The sequence below is a fragment of the Nesoenas mayeri genome (genome assembly GCF_963082525.1).
Source record: "Nesoenas mayeri genome assembly, chromosome: 1".
In the NCBI taxonomy this organism is placed as follows: Eukaryota; Metazoa; Chordata; class Aves; order Columbiformes; family Columbidae; genus Nesoenas; species Nesoenas mayeri.
Window position 1 is genome coordinate 10925836 of NC_137541.1, and position 22889 is coordinate 10948724.

Genomic DNA, 22889 nt, shown 5'->3' on the forward strand with positions numbered 1-22889 from the left:
AGTGAGAATAAAGCACTACTGAAGTACAATTCATGAGGCTGGATGAAACCTGTTACTAAAGTGCATGCATGGCATGGAAAGTAGAGGGCAGGGCTCTCAGTGCAGATGTCGCTATCTAGACTGAAACCTTTTTCATTTGGTTAAATGAATCACACTCCTAAATTCACTGCATAGTGTATGGAGATCCATAAATTCTTGATGTGTTGTGTGTCCTGGAGTAGTGCTTCTCTCTACCCACATGAGAAGGTTGGGTTCCCAGCTTTGACACTGTAGCAGGTCACCTAAAGTTTGATGCATAAATTTCATTTCCTGCTTCACAGAGGATTTAGTAATCTTTTACAAAAATTCAGCTGAAGGCTTATAAAGATGAAACAAAAAGTTATTAAGACTAATGCCTTTATGTAGAGGATGCAAAAGTCAAACGTAATCAGGTAAATGTTTAAAGCATTCTTTGCTTATTTCTGAAAATCACATTGAGAGGCATTTCTTCCATAATAACCACAGCTCTTGTTGACTTGTATAGTTTCTGTTCATTGACTACAGGCCAAGTTTCTAATAATGTTGAGCTCTGTTAGAAGAGAAAGCTACTGCTCATCCTTTCTGGACCGAATCTTTGCCTTGGGCCAACAGCATTTCTAGGCAAGCTGCAGCCATGCTGAAGTATTATGACAGACTAAATATCCAAACTGCCTAGATCTTGTTTTTGCAACTGTTCTTATTTTTAGCAAGTTTATTTTATTATTTTTTATTATTTTTATTATTATTATTATTATTTTTTAAGCTTTCTGTATAGAATATATGCTTCGGAAAGGTTGTAGGGGTCTCTGATATTCCACAGTGCTGATTCTCTCATATTTAATGCTTTGTTCCACATCTCCAGAGAGTGATAGCACATGGAATCTGAGCCTGGCATTAACAAGTTTCACATCATGGAAATGAGAACCTTCTCCATCAGGTGTGAAATTACAAAGCACCGGCTCTTACACAAAGTGTGTGAGTGCATTCAGGGAGTATTAAAGAAATTAGAATGAAATTAGAGTAGCCATCACATGAGAGATTTAACCTTTGGGAGCCTTGAGCTGACTATATCCTGTGCAGACCTGTTTCTTTTGTAATGTAAATAAGCAGGATCATTCTACAGTGCAGATTACATCCAGGATATAAATGCCCTATAGGAACATTTAATTGTCTTTGTATCTTGAAGAATGGGTTGTTTTTCTAAATCCTCAGATCCTTTGGCTCTTAGAGAAGTCAGCAGTAAGATGCTTTTCCATCTTTTCAAATTAATCCTCACTGAGGCCCTGATAAAGAAGGATACTTATTTTCATCTCTGCTTTTCAGTCCAGATCCAACTTCAAAGTTGGCCCAGCTCTGAGCTGGGGGTTGGACCAGATGACCTTGAGAGGTTTCTTTCAGCTTAAATTATTCATGTTTCTTTGAATATTTAGGTAGTTCTCCATGGTCAGTTTTAAGCCAGCTGATATCAGAGAGAAAACAAAATATTTAATATGCTGAATCACAGCCTTGTAAATGAATACAGATATTTAACAATGATATTAAAACATAAAAATGCACATTTATTTTTACAGAAAAGTAGGTGAAAACAAAGTAACTGCGTGACTAAAGAGAACTCCAATTTAACCAGCTTTGGAAGTCCTCACACAAATTCAGCATGCCCATTCTCTTTTTTCTGAACTCCTTGTACATTATCAGTACTAATACATTCTTGTGTGATATTTGGAGTGAACAAACTCTTTATTTTTGCTATTCAAACTTCTGAAAAATTAGCGCATTTAGACTATCTGGCAGTGATTTTTGCGCCACAGAACAGCTGACTCCATATTATTTTGTAGCATTGTCAGTATTGTCAGTGCTAGTACCAACGGAGGTCAGAACTATTAAAGTATAGTAAAATCCATTTGCAGAGATAAAGTTATGAGAAATGTAAGCCATTTAAGCCTGCTTTGAAAGTTTGCATGGTGCTCAGGTAGATTTCTGTCTTTGGCAAAAAGAGTTAAATTCTCTCTTTGAATATTCTTTCAGGGACCAAACAAGTCTTAGGAGTAGTTTACTGTGAATTTAAAATATCATGTAAGATTCAGAACATTTTATAAACTATTGATGCCCTGTTCTAGCTGCTAGATGCATTACAATTTAAAAGCTTTGTAAGGTACCAAGAAAAGTTGATGTAAAAATATTCCATGAGAATTATTTTTCAGAGCAACATGCATTTCCAGAAAAGTAGCATTTTTTATGTTTCTGAAAAAGTTTGTGTTCATAAAGAAACACACCTAGAAGGCGAAGTAAAGCATATTAAACAAACAAAAATAAGGCTACACAGGATAGTGAATAGAATTATATAAGAGGCAGGTTTGGGATGTTTTTCTCCCTTGTTTTCTGTTGCGCTAATGCTTGGCTGGAATTCTTCTGGTTAGTTGTGGTCTGCAGGTCTGAGTGACTGAGGGGATGTTTCCATATTGCAAACCTGAAAAGAGTAGTGCATCACCTTAACTTCATGCTCTGGTCTAGGAGACATAGGCTCTGCTTTGACCTAATTTAAAACAGTTCATTTCCAACATCCTGAGAAAATCTCTAAGGGTTTTTTTGGAGGATAGGGCAACACAAAAGGGGCAGAAGGGTTTTCCTCCTCTCAGAAAGTGAAAGAAATCCTAATTACACAGAATAACATGCCAGGCTGCTGGTTACATCTGGAAAGACAAGAAAAGTTGACTTCCAGATAAGTCTTCAGAGACCAGTAAGTTTGTCCTTGTTTGCATCCTTTGTTTTCTGTTGCATCAACAAAGAAAGCAGATGTGGAGTGAATGCAAAAATATTCAAATCCTGCTACTGAACTTTCTTGCTTGACTGATGGCTTGCAGATTAGAGATAGATCCAGGGTGGCTCAAGGGCACCACAGTTTAACAGAACAGCATTTTATAACAGTCCAGGATGTAAAGCAAATTATGATATTATTTTCCAACTACTTACAAGCAGGAGGGAAGAAAACATGAAAAAACAAAGGCACCAATGATTTTATTGCTTTTATAATCAACCTAGAGAAGCTCAGTGATAGAGAAGAGAGAGGAACAAGGAAAATTGTACAGCGTTGTAAAACAGAGGACAGAAAATTTAAAATTCCTGTCATGGAAAGTGTGTGGAGGAATTTGATGATGAAGAGGTGTAGCTGGATTGATTGTCAGAAAACACATAATAAAGCAAAAAATATTATCTGAGATGGCTTGCAATTGTGAAATCCATTTATACACTTCACTCAGTTTTAGTACCATTCTTTCCATTATTTCTACCCACTTTAACCTAAACTCAATTTAAACTACTGTAACCTTTGCCTTTCAATAAAAAAATATGTATATATTGTACTTGTCATGATATTTGGTTTCTCTTTCCAAAATTCACTTAAGTTAGACAGAGTTAATGCTATATGTCTTTTTCTCTCCACGCCTCTCTGTGTGACCAACCTGCTCAGACTGTAAAGACTTTGGTGTTCAAGTGGTCTAAGGCACAAAGTCTGGGCTGGACTTTAAGTACTGTTGCAATACCATAACTATTAGTTTTAAGAATACAAATTGGAGACAAATGTTTTTTTTTAAAAAAAATATATGGCAATACAGCAGTTTAAACAACAAATGTTTAAGAAGTTAACTTAGAACATCTATTACTTCCAATATGCATATGTGTATGTTTGTGAGTGTGTGCTTGTGTATTTATTTATGTTTTTTAATCTGGCAGCCAACTGAAACGGTGAAGTCTGCTTCCCATCCAATCACTGGAGAAATTCAGGTAAATATTTAATTCTTGCTATATAAATTGTTGTTGCTCTTCATTGTGTTTCCCCGTTGAATAAGTTTGCTGAACACAATATCTATTAAGTGATTTCTTATTCAACTCCAACCTATTGAAATGTCATTAATGTAAGTCAGTGCTAGATTTTTGCCTCTGTCTTTAATGTTGTCTTGTGAAATACAAACAGAAGAATGGAAAATACTACTGTTCCTGAAGGGGATAAAAGTGTAGTGAAATTCATTCTGATCTTCAGTCTTGGGGCACTTGGGGTTTATATCAGAAATTCCCAGACTCTACATTTAAGCAAAGGCTTCTGTCCGTCCCTCCTAGTGCAGTGGATTAATTTCCATGCAATGCCAAGTTTGTGATTATGTCTTATGCAAACTGACTTGACTTTGTTTTGTTTTGTTTTTTTTTTTTTAAACAGTGGAACTGAGAGCAGCAGAATATATTAAGCCTGATTTCCTATTGATTTCTGTCTTTTGTTTCCTTAATTCATCCCACTCTCCTATACTAATCCTAAGGGTTTTTCCATAGTACAACATCCTTCCTTGGACTGGGCTCCAGGCAGTCAGAATTTGTGCAATTTCTACTCAGTAAGATGGCTATTGCTCAGAAGAATATAAAGGGTTTGAATTTCATCTGCTTTTTCCTGAGTGGAATTGATCAATATGCATGTTTGTTTTTTGTTTTTGTTTTTGTTTTAACTAATACTGACAGACTTTGAGAACAAAATTTGCTTCAAGGTCCAACATAATCATCTAGCATCTCGTCCTAGTCAGGAGAGAGAGACAGAAACTGCTAAAATGTATTTATTTCCAGCCAAAGTCAAGGTCTAAAATTGATTCTATTCAAAGAATTTTGGAGAGGTGTTGAATCATTTAGGAAATAAAATTAAATTATCTTACTGTGTTTTCATGCATTCTCTAGCTTCAAATCAACTATGACAAACACCTTGGCAACCTTATCATCCACATCCTTCAGGCAAGAAACCTTGCTCCCAGAGACAACAATGGCTATTCTGACCCATTTGTTAAAGTTTATCTTCTGCCAGGGAGAGGGTAAGTGTAGGAGAAATTTTAACCTGAACTTTCTTTTAATTTGAGTGTGTTACTTGTCACTAATATATACTATAAAAGAATCTAGGTACAAAATCAGGAAAAATGGTAGATTTTTTAGTAGAGAGCCAGATCCTCTTCTCAGGAGAATGTGCGCACTTTGCTAATCACCTCAGGGACTCATTCATGTAGATTGTTTTTTTTTTGTTTCCATGTAAAAATTCTACTACATGCAAAAATATATATTAAGAGAACAGCAGACACTACTGTAATGTACTAAATTCATGTAGTAGTCTCTCTAATGAAGAAAACTACATGTTAAGGTTAAAATGGAATTGTTGCTTCAGCTCAAGACATTAATGTGGGACAGATTCACAAACATGCAGAATTACAGTATCAGAGATAAATTTAAGGTTGCAGTATTATATAAAAGGTGAGAAATAGTAGACAGGAAATAATAATTCCATGTGTTTTTAATGACTTTTTTTAAGAGTTAAAATTCAAGTAATTGTCTATCTAATGACTATACAAATCACTAATCACCTTTTTTTAGACTCTGTAATTACAAGTATCTCACTAGTGCTTCCTTTAAAAAATATGTTTCTGTATCAGCAATATTATAACTTTTTTGTGCCCTAAAGTTACAGAATGCAACGTATGCATAAGTATACATGGCTGTAATAATCCTGTTGACTTCAGTGACAATACCTAAAGCTAAATTGGTGGATTAGACCTTGGACTGCAAAAACAAATTCCTGCAAACTTTTCTGCTTGTGTAATCACACATCCTAAAAGACTCTTAGGCTACGACCATGCAACTAAAAATCTGCTCTATTCAAAATTCTGCTCTATTCTAAAATTTCTACTCTATTCAAAGTAACAGGAAAGTAGATGCTCAGGTCACAGTTCAGCATTTGACATATGGGCAAGCAGCACTAAAAGCACATGAATGGTACAACTAAAGATGCGCATATTCTTTTGTAGCTTGCTGATTCCAGCTATACAGCATCCAATATTGTTCAGTGGCACTGGGCCCAAAACTATTACTGAATATAATGGGAACAGATCCTAAATCTTGAGAGGTTTTTTACTGCGCATAAGAGTCTTGTAAAATACTTGTCAAGTCAATCTTACTGGGAATTTTGCAGGTGCATTCATTGATGTACAAATAAGACTTTGAACTAGAGAGATATTCAACCTGCAGAGGTCTAAGCCAGATCCAATATATGTTTAAACTTGTGGACAAATGATGAAAACTTTGGATTTTAGTTTTGTTTGGGTTCATCTTTTTAAAACATGGCAATATTACAGTTTTGCGTATAACTTGGGACTTTAGGGAAAAATGAAAATGAAAAGCTTCTCAAAAGAGATGAACTTATTTCTGAAATCAGAAACTTGAATTGCTACCAAATATCTTTTATCTGTAGTTCAGTCCATGCTATACTTCTTATTCTTCCTAATGCCTCTGTTTCCTTTGATTCTGATACTAGAAACTACCCATTATTTGCATGTTTTCTTTCACCTCTGTCTCGCTTTCTCTCACACTGCTTCCTCTATGTTCTTATCTCTGTAAATGCTGGGTATGCAGACAAGTCATGGTTGTCCAAAATGCAAGGTAGAGTGTACTATCTTCCAATTTTATTCTTTCATTTTTGTATGCATGTATGGTATTATGATAAGCCTGTGCATTGAACTATACATTTCTCTTGAGTTTTGATGATGTGATTGCAGTGTGGTTTTGCTGTTCATTTTCAAGTTAATCCCATTTCCATGTCAGAAGGAACTGTAAACAAGTAATTAATGGTCCTTAATATTCCAGGGCCAAACTCTGATGACAAGCAAAATTTCTTTTGAAGTCTGGAAGAATTTAGTTCAGAGATATCTAAAGATTAATTCTAACTGACTGAATATTGTGAAATAATTAACTGTGAACTTGTATCAAGATTTTGAATTGTGTTACTGTCAGGAGAAACAGGCACTCTTTGGAAATTAAATGGAATATTTTTCTCTCTGCACCTTGCACAGTGTATAGACATTGAAGCCAGGGATAATTCTAGGTAATTGCACAGCTGGCTTTAAAGCTGCTTGAACACATAAATGTCTATTTGTGGTAAACAAAGTTAATTTTTTATTTGTTAAAATTAGTAGTGCATTGTTTGTCCTGGGGTTGGAAACATAAGGCAAAACTCAGTTCTCAAGATATGCTAATATCAGCCCATGTTCAGTATTATACATAAGAGTAGTAATTCAACCTTAATTCTAAATTTGGTTGAAAGTAGAAACCTGACCAAACAAGTCAACAGATGAATTTTAATACATGGATCTTCTCTATCATCAGCCTGTTTCTTCATTAATGAAATTATTTAATTAATGTGTTTAAATGCCACATTTTATATGCAGTTATTCTATTATACTTTTTTCATTGTACTTTCATTTATATTATTTATTAATAAACTATAGTTAGGGAAGCATAGAGAAACAATAAAGAAAACAGTAATGCAGTCTTTATATTTTTACACAACATTCTCTATGAATTTCAAGTGCAAGTTATTTCATACTAGGTTTAGACTGGTTTAATGAATACATTTGATTAAAGCACCTGTCAGTCACAGTTGTTGAGGGAAAGTGCATTGGTGGTATGAACTTACTGTATTTGCCAGATCCTTCCCTTCAGAGGTCTAGAAACCTTCAGTAGTCATCCAGCTTTGCCTGGGTCTGCACGTCCTTATAAGTGGTCAATGTCTCCTGCTTCCCTCTGCAACACATCCACACCATAGGTTACATGAATGTGGGCTAACGCCACTCTTGCCAGTTTAGATCCAGACACTCTATGGACTTCAATGGAAATGCTCCAGAGTTACCCTGTTAACAACACATTTACCTTTTGTCTGTGCCAGCTCTGAAACTCAACAGTGCATTAATCCTCTTCTAATATTTCTGAAAAGAATCAGAAATTTCTGAAAAGAATCATAAATTCACAGGTCCCAATACTCTTCACGTTTTTTGATAAATTGGAAGACAGTGGATAGCATGTTTTGCAAGAAAAGAAATGGAACTGCATAGAAAGACTATCAGTGAAAAGTGGGAGCGGAAGTAGAGGAAGTCACTTTAATTAAAAGATAACAGTCTAGTCAGCAGGTTGAATATGGCCACACCCTTTTGGAGAATAAGGCCACTAGCCACTGCACAGTAGACTTGAGTTTGTAGAGTGAAACTGCTGGTGCTGAAGACCCAACACTGATATATTTCGGTCGATGAAACACATACATCTTTTACATAATGTTAATTCAGACCTGCTCCAGTCTGGTACCATGTGTGGTACATCGTTAGTGACTAGCTGATTAAATAAGTCCCTGCAGTGCATCTTCCAAGTTAATCTCATATGAAAGGCATCCAGTTCATTAGCTCTGAGACCATGCCACAGTGTGAACCAAAAGACAGTTCAATCAAAAGTCAGAAGTGAGAATCAGGAGAACAACATATTACCAAAAATTAACCTGAAGACTGTTCAATAGGGCAGATACAGGTTATTCTGTGCCATTTAGTGTTAGTGCTGGAGAACTGTCCTGGGCACATTTAATTTAGTGATAGATATAGTGGTAAGTCTTTCAATGTATGGGAGGCTTGAACAGAAAACAAAGGGTAGTTGGTTGTAGGGGGGCAAAAAGAGGTTCTTAACCTTATACCTTGCTGGGTTTTTTAAGTATTAAAAGCTTCTCATGTTCTCCTACCCAGCTCTTATATTAAATTAGAATTGGAATGGAAGCAAATCTGGTATCAAAGCTCACAGAGGTAGATGAATCCATACTCTGGTAAAGGTTAGTGTAGTGTTTTTTTCATACTCAGGAAATATAAAGTGCAATAGAAAGCATTACCAGTTCTCTTTAAAAAACATTATGCAGCCAAAATTTTATTTTTGGCTATTGATAAAAACAATCATGAGCTTGATGCACTTTTGTGTTTGTTTCCAGTACAGTGAGAGGCATAGCCAGGGAACAGGATCAATAAGAAATTAGTGTTTCTATCATTAACAGGATATTAGTTATCCCATGGCATTCATTAAACATTCTTGTGAGATGGGACTCCCGTAATTAGAGACTGCAACCTATAAGTATAATGGATTCATGCCACTTTAAAGTGCTAATAGGAGTATGGTGTTGGAAAAGAAATCGATGCATTATCACTTCAATTTATAATCAGAGCCTAACACCTACAAGAGAACAAAGCATATCTGCATGTGCTGACTGATGTCTTATGTTGAAATGGTTGTAGGCAGAGCTAGCCTGCTGAAGAGTCAGGAGAAGATGCTTCAAAAAGCCGTGTCGGGAAAGCATACTAAAGAAAAAAAAACCCAAAAGTGGTCATTGTCCTCTTCTAACCCTGAGATGTTTCAGAAATGGGAGATGTGGTTCTTTTATTTTTCTTTTTCTGATTTTTGTTTGTTTGGGGGTTTTGTGTTGTGTTTTTGTTGTTATTGTTTGTGGGTGGGTTTTTTTTGCACTAGAACTGAAAGAAACAAATTATTTCTAATGTAATGTTTCCTCCTTTGTTCAAATTCAGTGCTGAGTACAAGCGGAGAACTAAGTATGTACAGAAAAGCTTGAATCCTGAGTGGAATCAGACAGTCATCTATAAAAATATCTCCACGGAGCAGGTGCGTGACTGGTAGTACTGTTCAGTGCAATTTACTACTTTATTATTTGTGTGGTTTGCAGTGCTTTCCATGAAGGGAACAGTGCTACTGGCAATTTTGTGAACCCTTGTAAAGTCTTGCCATATTTAGGGGAAGTTTGGAACTATTTCCATTCCTCTGATAGAGCTTACTATATCAATACTCTTTTCTTGTCTCTTCTACTCATAAAAATGGTAATTTGTGGGGATTAAACTCATAATCATGCTGTAAGTATACATGTGGCAATTTAAAAAATTATCATGGAATGAAGGAATAAATTAATGAGGGAGTGAATTAAGACATAAGTTTCTGAAGTAGATGAAGAAATCACTGTCACTCTTCATTCCAAAAGCCATGCAAGCTCACACAAAACTCAGGTCCTACCATTTTCTTATTAAAAATATTTATAAAATACAGGGATAAATTTTTAGATTTAACAGCAATTTACAGCAATGGGCTTGAAATTTGAATCACCTGAAAAAAAATTAGAAGATATTTCATTTCATTGTCGTAGAGAGATTTAACTCACATCTGGGAAAAGAGTCTGTAGAAGTCTTCTCTGTTTCTTGGCTTCCTAATGCTGTCTGACCTACAGGGTTAACTGAGGCAGCATGAAGCAATTTAGTCCTCTTTCTCCTCTTTCAAAGGGACTTTTTATCATTTGAAAAAGGCTTAAAGAGCAAAGTGATGATCCGTCCATTTGTTTAAATTATGAAGCATATTTTGTAGAATAATGGATCTGTACGCAGCCCTAATTTTTTTTGCCTTTCTTAGTGTTTTGTTCTTGATACTTTCAACTTCATTTTTCAAGGCCACTTAATCTTTCAGTACTTTTTAAAAAAGCCCAGAATAACCGGACTCTTTAGCGAATAGATTTCCCAGTGCTTTTAATATACTTCTCCAACACGACACCAAGGCCTCAATATTATCTTCCTAACTTACAATTTCATTATTCATTCTTCTTGTTCATTGAGAGAAACATAGTTTAAGATACTAATTTTTGCATGGAGCAAACCCCTTCCCTCAGAGGGATGCATATGGTTGCTCACGCAATCTACACATCTGAACTTAACAGGTGGTAGCTTACATTTTCTTCAGAGGTACCCTGTTGTATGTAGTGGTTGTAGTTTGCTGGATTTTGTAGGTTGTCTTGCGTAGAGTTGCATAAAAGTTAGCTAATCGACAATGAAAGCATCAGAATCAAAAACCTGGGATGTTTGCCTGGATGCAGTATAAAACCTAGGTCTTATATGCTTTTTAAAAATGTTTGCTAAGTCTTAGCAATATTTCCAAACTGAGCTTTCCATTTAAGAAAGGCTCTTCAGTTTACTTAATTTTATTTCATGTTCTGCTGTGACATTTTGCAGAGCTGTAATTAAGAGCACTTGGGTGTTGGACATTCAATGGATATTTGATGATTTTAAATTGCATAATGATCTTAGTCTAGGATTTATTGGACATACATTTTTATGGCAGAACATCTCCCAATACCTTTGATGTCATTTTGACCATTATTTGATGAAATTTGCCTTTATGTCTCATGTTGAATTCTTTGAACTTTTGCTTTCTATTTGTAAATCTCCTCCTTTTCCCTTCCTCTGAGATTATTGTGTAGTGCTTATGATTACAGGTAAGTAAGCTTTATCCGAGCACCACATATGTTGTATATTTTGTCCTCTTGTCACACAAAAGTGTGTGCAGGGAATAGTATTTCCTTACACACCTTTCCATGGTTTGTATCTGGTGCTAAGATACCAGTGTGAGTGATACTTCTATAAAATTCAGTGCCCTGGCTTAGAGACTATACAGTAAAGCACATTCTTAAATCACCAAATAATTCCATGCTGTTGATAAGTTCCCACTACAGTTTGAAGAACTATCATCATGCAATAGTACATCTTTTGCTCTCATATCCCTCAGAATGGATATTTCAAAATAGTTAGGAATATAAAGAGAAGTACAAAACAATAGTTTTCTATAGACTGAGAATAAATGTTCTGATCACAAAACAAGGAAAACTGCATCATATACAAAGTTATACAGAGTTAGCAGTTGTACCCTATGGTGAACTTATGAATCATTTTAAGTCTTGGTTCTTCAAAGAAGCATTTCCTTTCCCTCCATCAAATCACGGGTTGCTTGCTGACAGCAAATAAATATTATTAAATATTTCCTAATACAGTCCTTTTAATGTCACTGTCTAGACTTTAGCTGGTTGTACAATTTTTCATTTTCCTTTTCCCTTTTGTAACCTAGCTGAAATTAAAGTGAAAATAATTACGGGAAACAGATCACTCTCTGAAATCGAGCAGACTTTTTCAAGGTCAGAATGATTAGTTACATCATGTAGCAAATTTTACTTTGACAGTTGGAGAAAAATAAACTGTAAATATTTAGTAATTTAAGGTTTTTGTTAAGTAATAAAATGGAGATAATTTACAAGAAAGGCCAAGTACACACGTTACAAATACGGTATAAAAATTGCTAACTCAAGTACTTTCTCAGAGCATGAAATGAAGCATTATACTGATCTGAGGAGAAAATTGTAAAAAATGTAAGTTCTGTTGCAGGTCAGGCCACTGGTATAATGTATGACAACAATATAAGGTGTGGCTTTCTTTGCCTCAATTTCTTACTTGTCAGAAAGCAAATAAAAGTCTCTACTTAGATGATGGATGTAATTCATTAAAGCAAATAGCTTTTGCCATAGCTCATGTCCTTAAAATGAATATATTTAGAAAGAGTAATGTTTTCAAAATCCTTGAGTGATGTAGAAGTCTATGTCTTATTTCCAAAATTAGGAAAGCCTGCTTATGAATCAGTAGGATGTTGATACTTGAGTCTTACTTAATATCTTGGACAAGAGAAAGTAAATTTCAAAGTGACCAAGCAAAAGTCTTTGTTGTTCTGTGTTCTGAAGTGCACTAATATAGAGAAAAGTACGATACAATGTTAAATATAAATGTAAAGACAAATAAGTGTAAAGCATGAGATAATACAACACCTTCATTTCTATTCATCAGATATCCTGAGACTGAAATCTTATGTTTTATTTTGAAGTAATTTGAGGAATTTACTTGAAGCATAGAAAAAACTGCCTTAAAATTATTTCTTTCCTCTTACAAATCCTTGTATGAGAGTTTCAAGGAATATGTATTATCTATTTCAAGAAATACATGTTTAGTTACATAGGTGCACATTATCCATAAAAATTCCAGTGACCGACGGAGATTTTAAACAAGAAACACACACTTCTGTGCATGTGGTGCTGGTTTTCTCTTCTGTAAGAGAAGCATTAGCACTTTCTGTGTATTGTTTCATTGTTTTTAAATGATGGTTGTCCACAGCAGCCTAAAGCTAAATGTAGTTCACATGCAGTAATAATCTTTTAGGTGTTTTTTTTGGTTGGTTGGTTGTGGGTTTTTTTGTTGTTTTGTTTGTTTTTTGTGTATGTGTGTGTGGTTTTTTTTTCTTGTTATCTATTTCTTTCTTTATTTTATTTTAAATTTTGCCACAAGGCACAACCTGAAATTAGTTGCAGCTTAGTAACACTGTTTTCATGATATGCTTGGAATTCAGTTGAGGTGCACAACGTGTAAACTGCTTTCCTTCTTTTAGGACACTTTCTCATCTTTCCTGTTGGTACATCGCCCAGTTGCAAAATCCCACAGTTAGATGGACAGTGGGTTTCTGCAACCCATTTCAACATTGCTATCAGTTAAATTCCTGATGGGGATCTGAACTTCTGAGTTAATGACCTAAAACTGGATGATGTAAGGCAGAACCCCACTTTGCTGGGATGGTGTGATGGCTGTTTTTAAAATCACTAGCCACTGAGTGTTCTTTGCCTTCAATAGTGGTTCATAAATATATCTTCAGAAAAGCAATTTTTCCTCCTCTTGGAAACTAATTTCATGCACTCTGCCTAATACAGCTCTTTTGATGGTTTTTCATTGTCATAATATTTTATAAAATATTTTATAAAATCTTTATTAAACTAAGAAGCTTAAAAAAGATATCACAAAGAAATGTAGAATACTGCAAGTTTTTAACACAGTTTTATCATCATACTAATGCAAAGAAGCTAACAAAATAGGGACTTAGGGATTCAGTTACTTGAAAATCTCCTTTTGTTTTGTTTTGTTTTGCTTTGGGGTTTTGTTGTTGTGTTTGTTTTGCTTTGGTTTTGGTTTTGGTTTTGATTTCCTTTCCTGGATAAATAGTTTCTTCTTTCTGTCCTTGCGCAGTCATCACTTGAAACAAGAAGACATGTCCACCCAAAACAGCAACAATTGAGACTAGACATTTTGAAAAGTATTTATGCTATTCCTCTTTGCTAAAGGGTAAAAATACATATAGATAGTATAGCATTTAGTAGGAAATTATATCATCCAAGAATCTAAAAGTAGCATGGACCAGTGGCTGCTCAACTCATTTTTTCAGGTTATTTCTCACATTGCAGTTTCTATACTGTCTTGGAACAGCAACAAAAATTAATTTTATTCAGTCAAGGAAATCAGTTTTACAAGTATTTGGTAAGGGATGTTAAAAGAGAATCTTTTTGTCCAACCTTTTCCTGAAGTTTTGCAGGATAATTTAAAGAAGAATTTTGCCTAATTATGCAGGAATAAAACAGAGAAAGATTAAAGAATTGCTCTCAAGTTTGTTTTTTTTTTTTAAGTTTAGGTTTCAGGTCATGTTGTTACCTGCTTGAAGAGTACATCGTTGGTGCTAAAAATAGTGCAATTCCCCTTTGTGTGGGTTTTCCAGGACATGCTGATTAAAATTTGTTTTTCAAAGACACTGACTTTTCATGGTTGCTCATTCTTCTGAAGTTAGCTGAGAGCAGAAGATATTCTGGATGCATAATAATGAGATGAAATTACTATTTAAAGGCAATTAAAAGTTATTAAGAGCTGTGAAACTATTGCATTAAAACAAGGGACAATGGAAGTAAATAGCAAACAGTGTTTTTCTTGAAAGTATGTATAATATGAACAGTAAATGGTATAGCTTATAATTTTGAGCAATGACTTGATGCTTTGTTGTCCTTTTGTCCCAAGCAGCCAATTAATAATCACAGAAGTGAGTGACACATTGCTTCTCTTAGGATGGTGACCTCAATTATCTCATAAAATTTCTGGTTCTGGCCTCCTTTATTCAAGTATGTGAAAAGAGCCCTGTTTTCCTTAAGTGATGCCTGGAAGCGTCCAACAAACTCTTCACTTACAACTTCTCAACCTGACTTTGCAGATACCCCATGCCCACAGGATTTTTTTCTTCTCTCTTTCAAGCCACAAGATTTTATTACTGCCTCTCCAGACACTTGCTGGTCTTTTGGTCAAGCACATGCTAGCAGTAGTCAGTCCTCTCCTATTCTGCTCCCAAACAGCCCTGGAATAACATTCAGGTCATTTTTTCCAATGATGTCAACTGCTTTGGTCAATAGCTTCTCTGTCTTGTGCTATCTTGTTATATGAAAAGGTTTACTGCAGCCTGGAAGAAGAGTGCTTGACACAGCTACCATGCTTAACAAGGTCAACAGATAATGGGTTCTGATGTCTGTCATTAATATCTAACAGTACAACTTGACCTACATGTCTGGATCACTTGCAGGGTCCCATTGACTACACCGAATTCTGGGGGTATTAAAGCCTGGTCTTCACAGATGAGATTGTGTAAATAGGGTGGTTTAGATAATGCATTTGATATTCACAGTCAAATGCACCTTAAGCAAATGTCTGGGATCAAACAACTCAGATCTCACAATGAGAAAAGCTTCAGAAATACAAAAATGGGGCCTTAAAAATCAGTTTGGCTTTTGTAATGGACACACATTCTGTCAAAAACAACTTGTGGAAATTCCTAAAAGAGGGCCAAGCACAAGCCCATTTTTCTTGATAACAAATAATAGCCCCAAATTATTTTTCTGATGGGAGGACAAAAGCTGCCTAGCTGTCACTATGAAAAAGGGTATAAGGGTGAGATAATGAATAGAAACCACCATAAAGACTTGAATTGAAGTTTATGATGGCAATGAGGTTAATTATCCTTTGACTTAAATTGCAGCTGAAAAAGAAAACGCTGGAAGTGTCTGTCTGGGATTATGATAGATTCTCCTCAAATGACTTCCTTGGTGAAGTGAGTATCTTATTTCCTCCTCTCTAACAATGACTAGTTAGAAAGCTGTTTAACCGCACACTGGTACTTGGAGACTGCTTCCACGATACGGTACAAACTTTTTTTACATCACAGTTTTACTGGTCGCTTCATAGCAAATGGACATGATTTCTTTCATTTGCAAATTTGGTCTTGCTGATCAAGGTCTCATTTTTAATGCTACAAAATAGTAATATCATTACCAAAGTATGACTGAAGGAAAAATCTTGTAATTAATAATAAATAAGATGAGTAATCATAGGAGGAAGAAGTATAGTCTCTCTTTTAAAGCAAATAAACATATGCATGTGTCATACAGAATTACCAGCAATAACTATGATGTCAAAAGTAATTAAAAATGTTATTATAAAAGAATGTTATATAATAGTTACAAACAGAAGCCCAGGAAAATCGATCGCTCATATACAGAGTACCTCAGAGTATCTCTGCTCATTCTGCATTTGTATTTTGCAAAAAAAACCCCCTCAGTTCAGCTCCAGTTCCCCTTTGTGTAACTACAAAACCGAGCAATCAGTGGCACTATTTAAACAATTACAAAAATAAATATATAGGAAGCAGCTACATGATTACTTATTTTGTGCATACTGCGTCAGTATTCTTGTTGAGTTCAGCATGTTTGTCCAAATGCAGGACTTTACTGAAAATTTACATTGTTATTTATAATATTTAGAAAATGGATGCCTCTACAGGAATATTTAAACTTTTGCCTTTAAATATTTTCAACCTCTATAACTATGTCATTTATTAAATCATTCAGATTTTATTGGAAAAAAGGAATGGAAAAGTCCATCTAGTGTATTTCAGGACCAGGAAGTCCAGAGGAATCCTGTGCCATAACACCAGATATGAGATGTCCAAATTGTGCTCTAAGGACTTGCTTGAATAGGGCCAGCACCACTTTTATGCCCCAGGTGGCAAGTAGCACCTTATAGTTCACCTCCATGGAAGGTGAACCCTCTTCTCCTACACAGCAGAGCCCCCAGCCTGTTCAGCTTCTTGGGAGCAATCTTCAACCGTTCTCAAAGCTATGACCAAAAAGCACATCAAGGAACATGCTAAATAGTTATTCTATTCATATTAATTATAGACCTAACCAGAAATACCAAGCCAAAACATATACAACCTATGAAGCTGAAAGAAAAAAAGAAAGAAAAAAGTCTTTTCACATTCTAGAAACAATCAGTTGTGAAGAGGCTTCTCCATCCCTAAACTTGAAGAGGCTTTCTTTTATTCAGGGTCTGGTAATAAACTGACAAAGACATTGTTCTCTGAGGTAATTGCACACTTTATTTGTCTAGCAGCTTTAAAACTTTGCCACCCGACATTAGTTTTAACTCTCTCACCTTGCCAAAAGCAAGGCTACTTTTGTCCTTTCCTTCATTCAAGACTATGATGACTCTTTAGTACTTTACAACTCTTGGCCCTGTCAGTTTCAAGACCGTCAAGGGAAGGGTTTCTATTGGTCTAAATGCTGATTTTTTTTCGTTTTTCTTTTTTTTTTTAACTTAAAAAAAAAAAAAGGAAAATAAAAAAAAATTCACAGAACTCCTTCTAGCAATGTGAGTGGCCTAGAGCAGATTTTATGGAGATGGAGATAAAAAAGTTGGTTATTTCATTTCCACAATGCCACTGCGTCTACCTTTTTTTTTTTTTCCAGTGAAGTTTCAAGGCCTAATTGGCCTATTGAATTCTATTATTTTACTGAAGTGTGAAGGTATCTTTATTATTTTCCTTTTGTTACAAATTCTACATATGTGGATTTTTTTTAAGAATTAACAAGTACCAGTCTTATGTTATTGAAGACTTTATTAAAAACAAATATTGAATTATTTTCCCTTTTACTAACACTGACAAAAGAAAGAAAATAACACTGCCTGATTCTTCGATTAGAATATATCTATACAGAGGTAGAATGACTAGATGTCTTTTTAGTCTAGCTATCAAGCTGGTGGTCAGAAGCTACTCCTTAAACTGTCTAGCCATCTTGGTATGGAGCTCTGTCTAAGCTCCTAGTCGTTACTGAGGTGCTGTTGAGAAGACATATTGATTCAGTCACATCAATATGCTAACAAATGTGGGTTTGGGATCAGAGCTGGCTTGTATCAGGCGAGGTCAGAGCATAGGCAGAGAGTCCCAAATCTGTCAGCATACAGTCTTATAACCTTGACTTCTTGCACTGGATTGCAACTTTTGGTAACACAACTGTACCCAACTGTAACTGTAACCCTACTGTACCCAACCATTAATAGATGAGATACAGGCTATATGTTGTACTTTGACTTATTTGTAGGTATTGATTGAGTTATCCAGTGTCTCTCAGCTTGACAACACTCCTCGGTGGTACCCTCTGAAAGAACAGAGTGAAAACATTGATCACGGCAAATCTCATTCTGGACAAAGTAGCCAACAATCTCCAAAACCATCTGTCATCAAAAGCAGAAGTCATGGAATCTTCCCGGACCCCTCCAAGGGTAGGAATGACTTGGTGCATCTGACCTAAAATGTTTTTCCAGATGATGGGAAAACCTTTGCTATGTGTAAGTTCTAATAGAAAAATAAAGTTACTGCTATCAAGTTTGTATAGACTTTTATTAAAAATGTATTTATGTCTATGATTAATTCATTGGAGACAGAGCTTAATTCAGTGCCAGCCAACTTACTGAGTAGTTGTGTCCTAAAAACAGCAGCTTACAAGTTCTATGTACGTTGCACAACTGCTATAGGTTCTGTGCCCTTTTCATTTTTTGATAGCCTTGGCCGAATTCAATACATATTTAGCTATCTATTTTTCATGTTCCTTAAATATTCTATCGTGTTTTATCTTCTGGAAAAGCATATTAATATTTTTTAGAATGATGATTATGCTATAATAAAGCATATGCATTTCCAGCCAATGATAATGGACTGTAGCATATCTAAATTATATTGGAAATCAGTGGAGCTGATATAGTAGAATTATACTAAAGTTTAGAAAAGCAGAACTGACCTCAGTGTTTCCTGGTCCAAGAAGTTTGTCTCTACTTTTTTTTTTTTTTTTTTTTTTAAATATATATACATACAGTAATTAGTCAGTGGCCCTTTGCTCACTTAAAACACAAATGGTAAAAGCCATCCCAAATAGCACCCAGATGAGAGCCTTGGAGTGATAAGACTCTGCTCCACCTCCTCTCTATTTCTCAGTGTAATGTTTTGCTAGGGATTGGTGTCTAGATACGGTCTATATCTAAATTAGAGGTTAGTATAGTATAGTATATTTTAAGTTAGACTATGGTTTTGACATGACCATTCCTCAGAATAAAACTGCTTACTTTATCTAAGTATTCAGGAAGAATGTAGGTAACACCAGTCAGTCTCTACATACTATAGAAGTACAAAATCGAAAAAAAATTAATCTTTAGGCTACCCTGTTATTCCACCAATGTGAACCTGCACAAGCGACATAATTCACAGGTGATAGAAACCCAATAGTAAATTAATTATTTCCTGGGCCAGGGAACAGTGGGGAAGTAGAAAATGGTGCTTCATAAGTTTCTTAATCACGATATACCCCAGGACATTCATGGCATTTCACAGCTTAATCTTTATTACTTGTTTTGGAATGCATCTAGAAAGGCCAGTCAAGAGAAAGAAAATGAAATTATTTGTTTTTAATAAATGCAACCCTTGTGCTTCTTCATTTTCGTGGTAGACATGCAGGTGCCCACCATTGAGAAATCCCACAGCAGCCCAGGGAGCTCCAAATCTTCTTCTGAAGGACATCTACGCTCTCACGGTCCATCTCGCAGCCAAAGCAAAACCAGCGTCACTCAAACTCACCTTGAAGACGCTGGGGCAGCCATCGCCGCTGCTGAAGCAGCTGTTCAACAGCTTCGCCTTCAACCAAGTAAAAGACGCAAATAAATTCCTCAGCATGGCAGCTTAATGTTCATCTGTTGCCTTTTTCCCTGCTGTCCTTCCCTTTTTGGCTATTTTTTTCTGTTCTTGGCACACTGTGCTCTCTCTGTTCAATGTCTTTCTTTGTGTGCCTGTGTGTGAATACATATAATTACAATATACTCTTGTATATAGAAGTATTTTTTTTTAATTTATTTATTTTAATTTATATAGACTGCAGTGAAACTGGCTGTTTCTCCATCAGTCCCTTCACTCATGCTCCATGATGTTCCATGGTTGTGCATGACTCACAGAGAATTTCTTTGTGTGGTGATATTTTGATGTCACTAAATAACTACCAATGAAATAATCAAAACCTGCATAGATACAGCTGCCAGTTCTCCAAGTTGCACACAAGTGCTGAAGCACATTAACAACAAAATATATCCATAAGTAGTGATTAGGAAGGACAGTACTATATACACAAAAGAAGATTTAGAATTGAAGAAAAAGGTTTTTTAACTATATGTCTGAGATTTCTATTTTTGAAAGATGACTGTAAATATCTTTTTTTTTTTTTTGAAAGGAAATACAAGGCAACCTTCTTAATATCTCAGATAAAATCACATTAGTGTTAAGCAGAACAGCAACAGACAAACACATTAAACACATTAAATGCAAAATCATTAAAGACACAAAGCCATTAATAACATCAGATTTCAACACTGTTAATGAGTTCACAAAGTCGAAGGGAATTGAGAGCTAAGTCAGGTGCCATAGTCAGTTAAATTTTTCTAGTAGTTCTTGTGCCATGGATTGATTAAGGGTCAAGATAGATTTCATCTGACAACTTCAAATAGATTAATATATTAAAACTTTGCTCTCCAGAGTATACTTCAGAGTAGTATCTGATTGCTAGCTGAGGGTTTAATTGATGGCAAATTAAAACTCTCTGACTGTGGAATCATTGTGTTTGTCTTCAAGATTTGTTGATATGCCATAAACTTACCATGGTATAATGCAAAAACTCGGGGAAAATTTTTTCCCTTATCTTCACCATCACTAGTAAAGAAACAGCCAGTTTTAATACTCTTTAATGCTGTGCATGTGGTGTCTCTTTGGTGTTTGAAAACACTACTTAAATACAGAAAAAAACCCACTTCTGTTTGCATGAATAACATTTAAGCTGGTTCCATCTGAGGATACATACTCTGGGTTTCCATTTCACCCACACTGCCACAGCAGCACATAAAAGCGGTCAGTCTAATCATGCCAGGAAGCAGCACAGACACAGCATAGCAGGAGTCCTCCCTATTCAAAGAACTCAGTCTGACAATCTGCCTCCACCAGCCAATGACAACAAAGACCAAAGTCAACTAGCCCTCAGGAAAGTGATGTCTGATGGACCAGTCAAGCCTGAAGGAGGTGAGCAGAAAGACATAGTTAAGAAGCCAACCACATCCCAAATCCTTCTTGCCATGTAAACTAATTCATTGCAATATTTATTTATTTTGCCCCTCCATTAATTGCTACAAATGTTAACATGAATCAAGAAATCTGCTTGATCTTTCCACATCAGTGCATAAATCCACGATGAAAATTGTGCTAAGAAACATTACAAAACAACACGTGCACTTCCATTCCACTGGAGGACTTAGACATCTGTTGAAAAATGGTACTGCTTTGATCTTGTTGTTGCCTAATAAAAAGTATGCATACAAGTTGGTCTGCTTAAGCATAATTGAACATTTCTTCTACTGTGACAAAAACCTAATTGCACTTTTTTTTTTTTGTTTTCCTGGAATTCTAATTGGGACATTAACCATTTATTTTTCCTCTCCCAACACAGCTGTTATGTCAAAGGTCATTAGCATACATAATTTTTTAAACCACCAGTGGAAAGGAAAGTTTTGATCTCTTGATCAAAAAGTTAAATCTCTTGATAACTTTCTCATCAGCCACTTAAAAAATGTTTTCTATCTATAGGAACCTGTTCATCAAACCTAAATACCATCATCAATTTATCCCCTCATCACAAATAAAGAGCCAGATTCTCAGTTGGTTCAAATTGGCACTGATCTTTTGCTTATTTCCATGGAATTTGAGAGATTATCCCAATAAACTGACAGACTGGACTCACAGATCTTCGCTTGTGCTGTAATCCCTTCCCAGGCTCTCGTGATTCATTGACGTTTTTCCTGTCAACACAAATGCACACATGGACAATGCAGTCTAAGGTTGTAGAAGAAAAAGAGGGAATGATATTTCAAGCAATATATCCAAAAGCAAGAAGTCAATAAGAGAACTACTGTGATGTTAAAGCAGCTAATTAACAAGGTCAAATTTAACAAATAATTTTAAACATTGCATTTAGAAATAAAAAGGTGTTTCTTATGAGAGCTATAAGTATATCTACACGTGTGCATCCACCCACATATATGTTGTCTTACTCTACAGCTCAACTTCAGACACTCAGTTCAGACAGAGGCTAGATTATATCATGGTACTAGTTCAGGCATCATGACTGAAAGGCCCATCCAGTTCCTGGGATGTATACGACGGAAGTCTAATTCTGGAAAGAATGTCCTATGAGAAGTGGCTAAGTACTTCGGGTTTGTCTAGTTTAGAGAAAAGGAGACTGAGGGGTGACTTCATGGCTCTCTACACCTTCCTGAGGAGGGGAAGTGGGAAGGGCGGTGGTTCTGGTTCTCCCTGGTGTCCTGTGATAGGATATGTGGGAATGGTTCAAAGCTGGGCCATGGGAGGTTTAGACTGGACATTAGAAAAAATTTCTTTACCAAGCAGGTGGTCAAACACTGAAACAGAGTTTCTTGAGATGTGGTTGTTGTCCCAAGCCTGTCAGTGTTTAACAGGCATTTGGACAATGCCCTTAATAACATGCTTTAACTTTTGGTCAGCCCTGGATTGGTCAGGCACTTGGATTAGATGATCACTGTAGGTCACTTCCAACTGAAATATATTCTAGTCTAGTCTAGTCTAGTCTATTCAACTCTTATGAAGTTTTGAGGTGTCGTGTCTGTAGAGATTTATCATAAGTATTTGTGGTCCTGTGGTGCCTTTTGGCCTACATAAGCAATGCTAAAACTTTTGTTTGTAATACGAAGTTGAATCAAGGTTCACATATACTTTTATAATGAGCTATTATGCTAACTTCTTTACTTTTAAAATTACAAAAAGGCTATGTATCAATATGCCTTTGACTCAGCAATATTAGAAGCATCATAGAGAGTTGTGGGAATAAGAGCCCACATTATTATCACTAATATATCAATGAGGTTAGGGTT

At 35.6% G+C, this 22889-nt stretch overlaps 1 protein-coding gene across 1 annotated transcript in view; it reads left to right on the plus strand.

Moving 5' to 3' along the window:
- Positions 1-22889, plus strand: part of PCLO (piccolo presynaptic cytomatrix protein) — a gene marked incomplete at both ends in the record, with an annotated part of 348709 nt that overhangs the window by 268893 nt on the left and 56927 nt on the right. Inside the window, 8 exons of the mRNA XM_080342973.1 lie at positions 3748-3798; positions 4732-4862; positions 6448-6474; positions 9420-9513; positions 15601-15672; positions 18002-18182; positions 19400-19594; positions 20827-21009. Of these exons, the coding sequence (XP_080199099.1) occupies positions 3748-3798; positions 4732-4862; positions 6448-6474; positions 9420-9513; positions 15601-15672; positions 18002-18182; positions 19400-19594; positions 20827-21009 (934 nt within the window). The remainder of the gene's footprint in view (positions 1-3747; positions 3799-4731; positions 4863-6447; positions 6475-9419; positions 9514-15600; positions 15673-18001; positions 18183-19399; positions 19595-20826; positions 21010-22889) is intronic.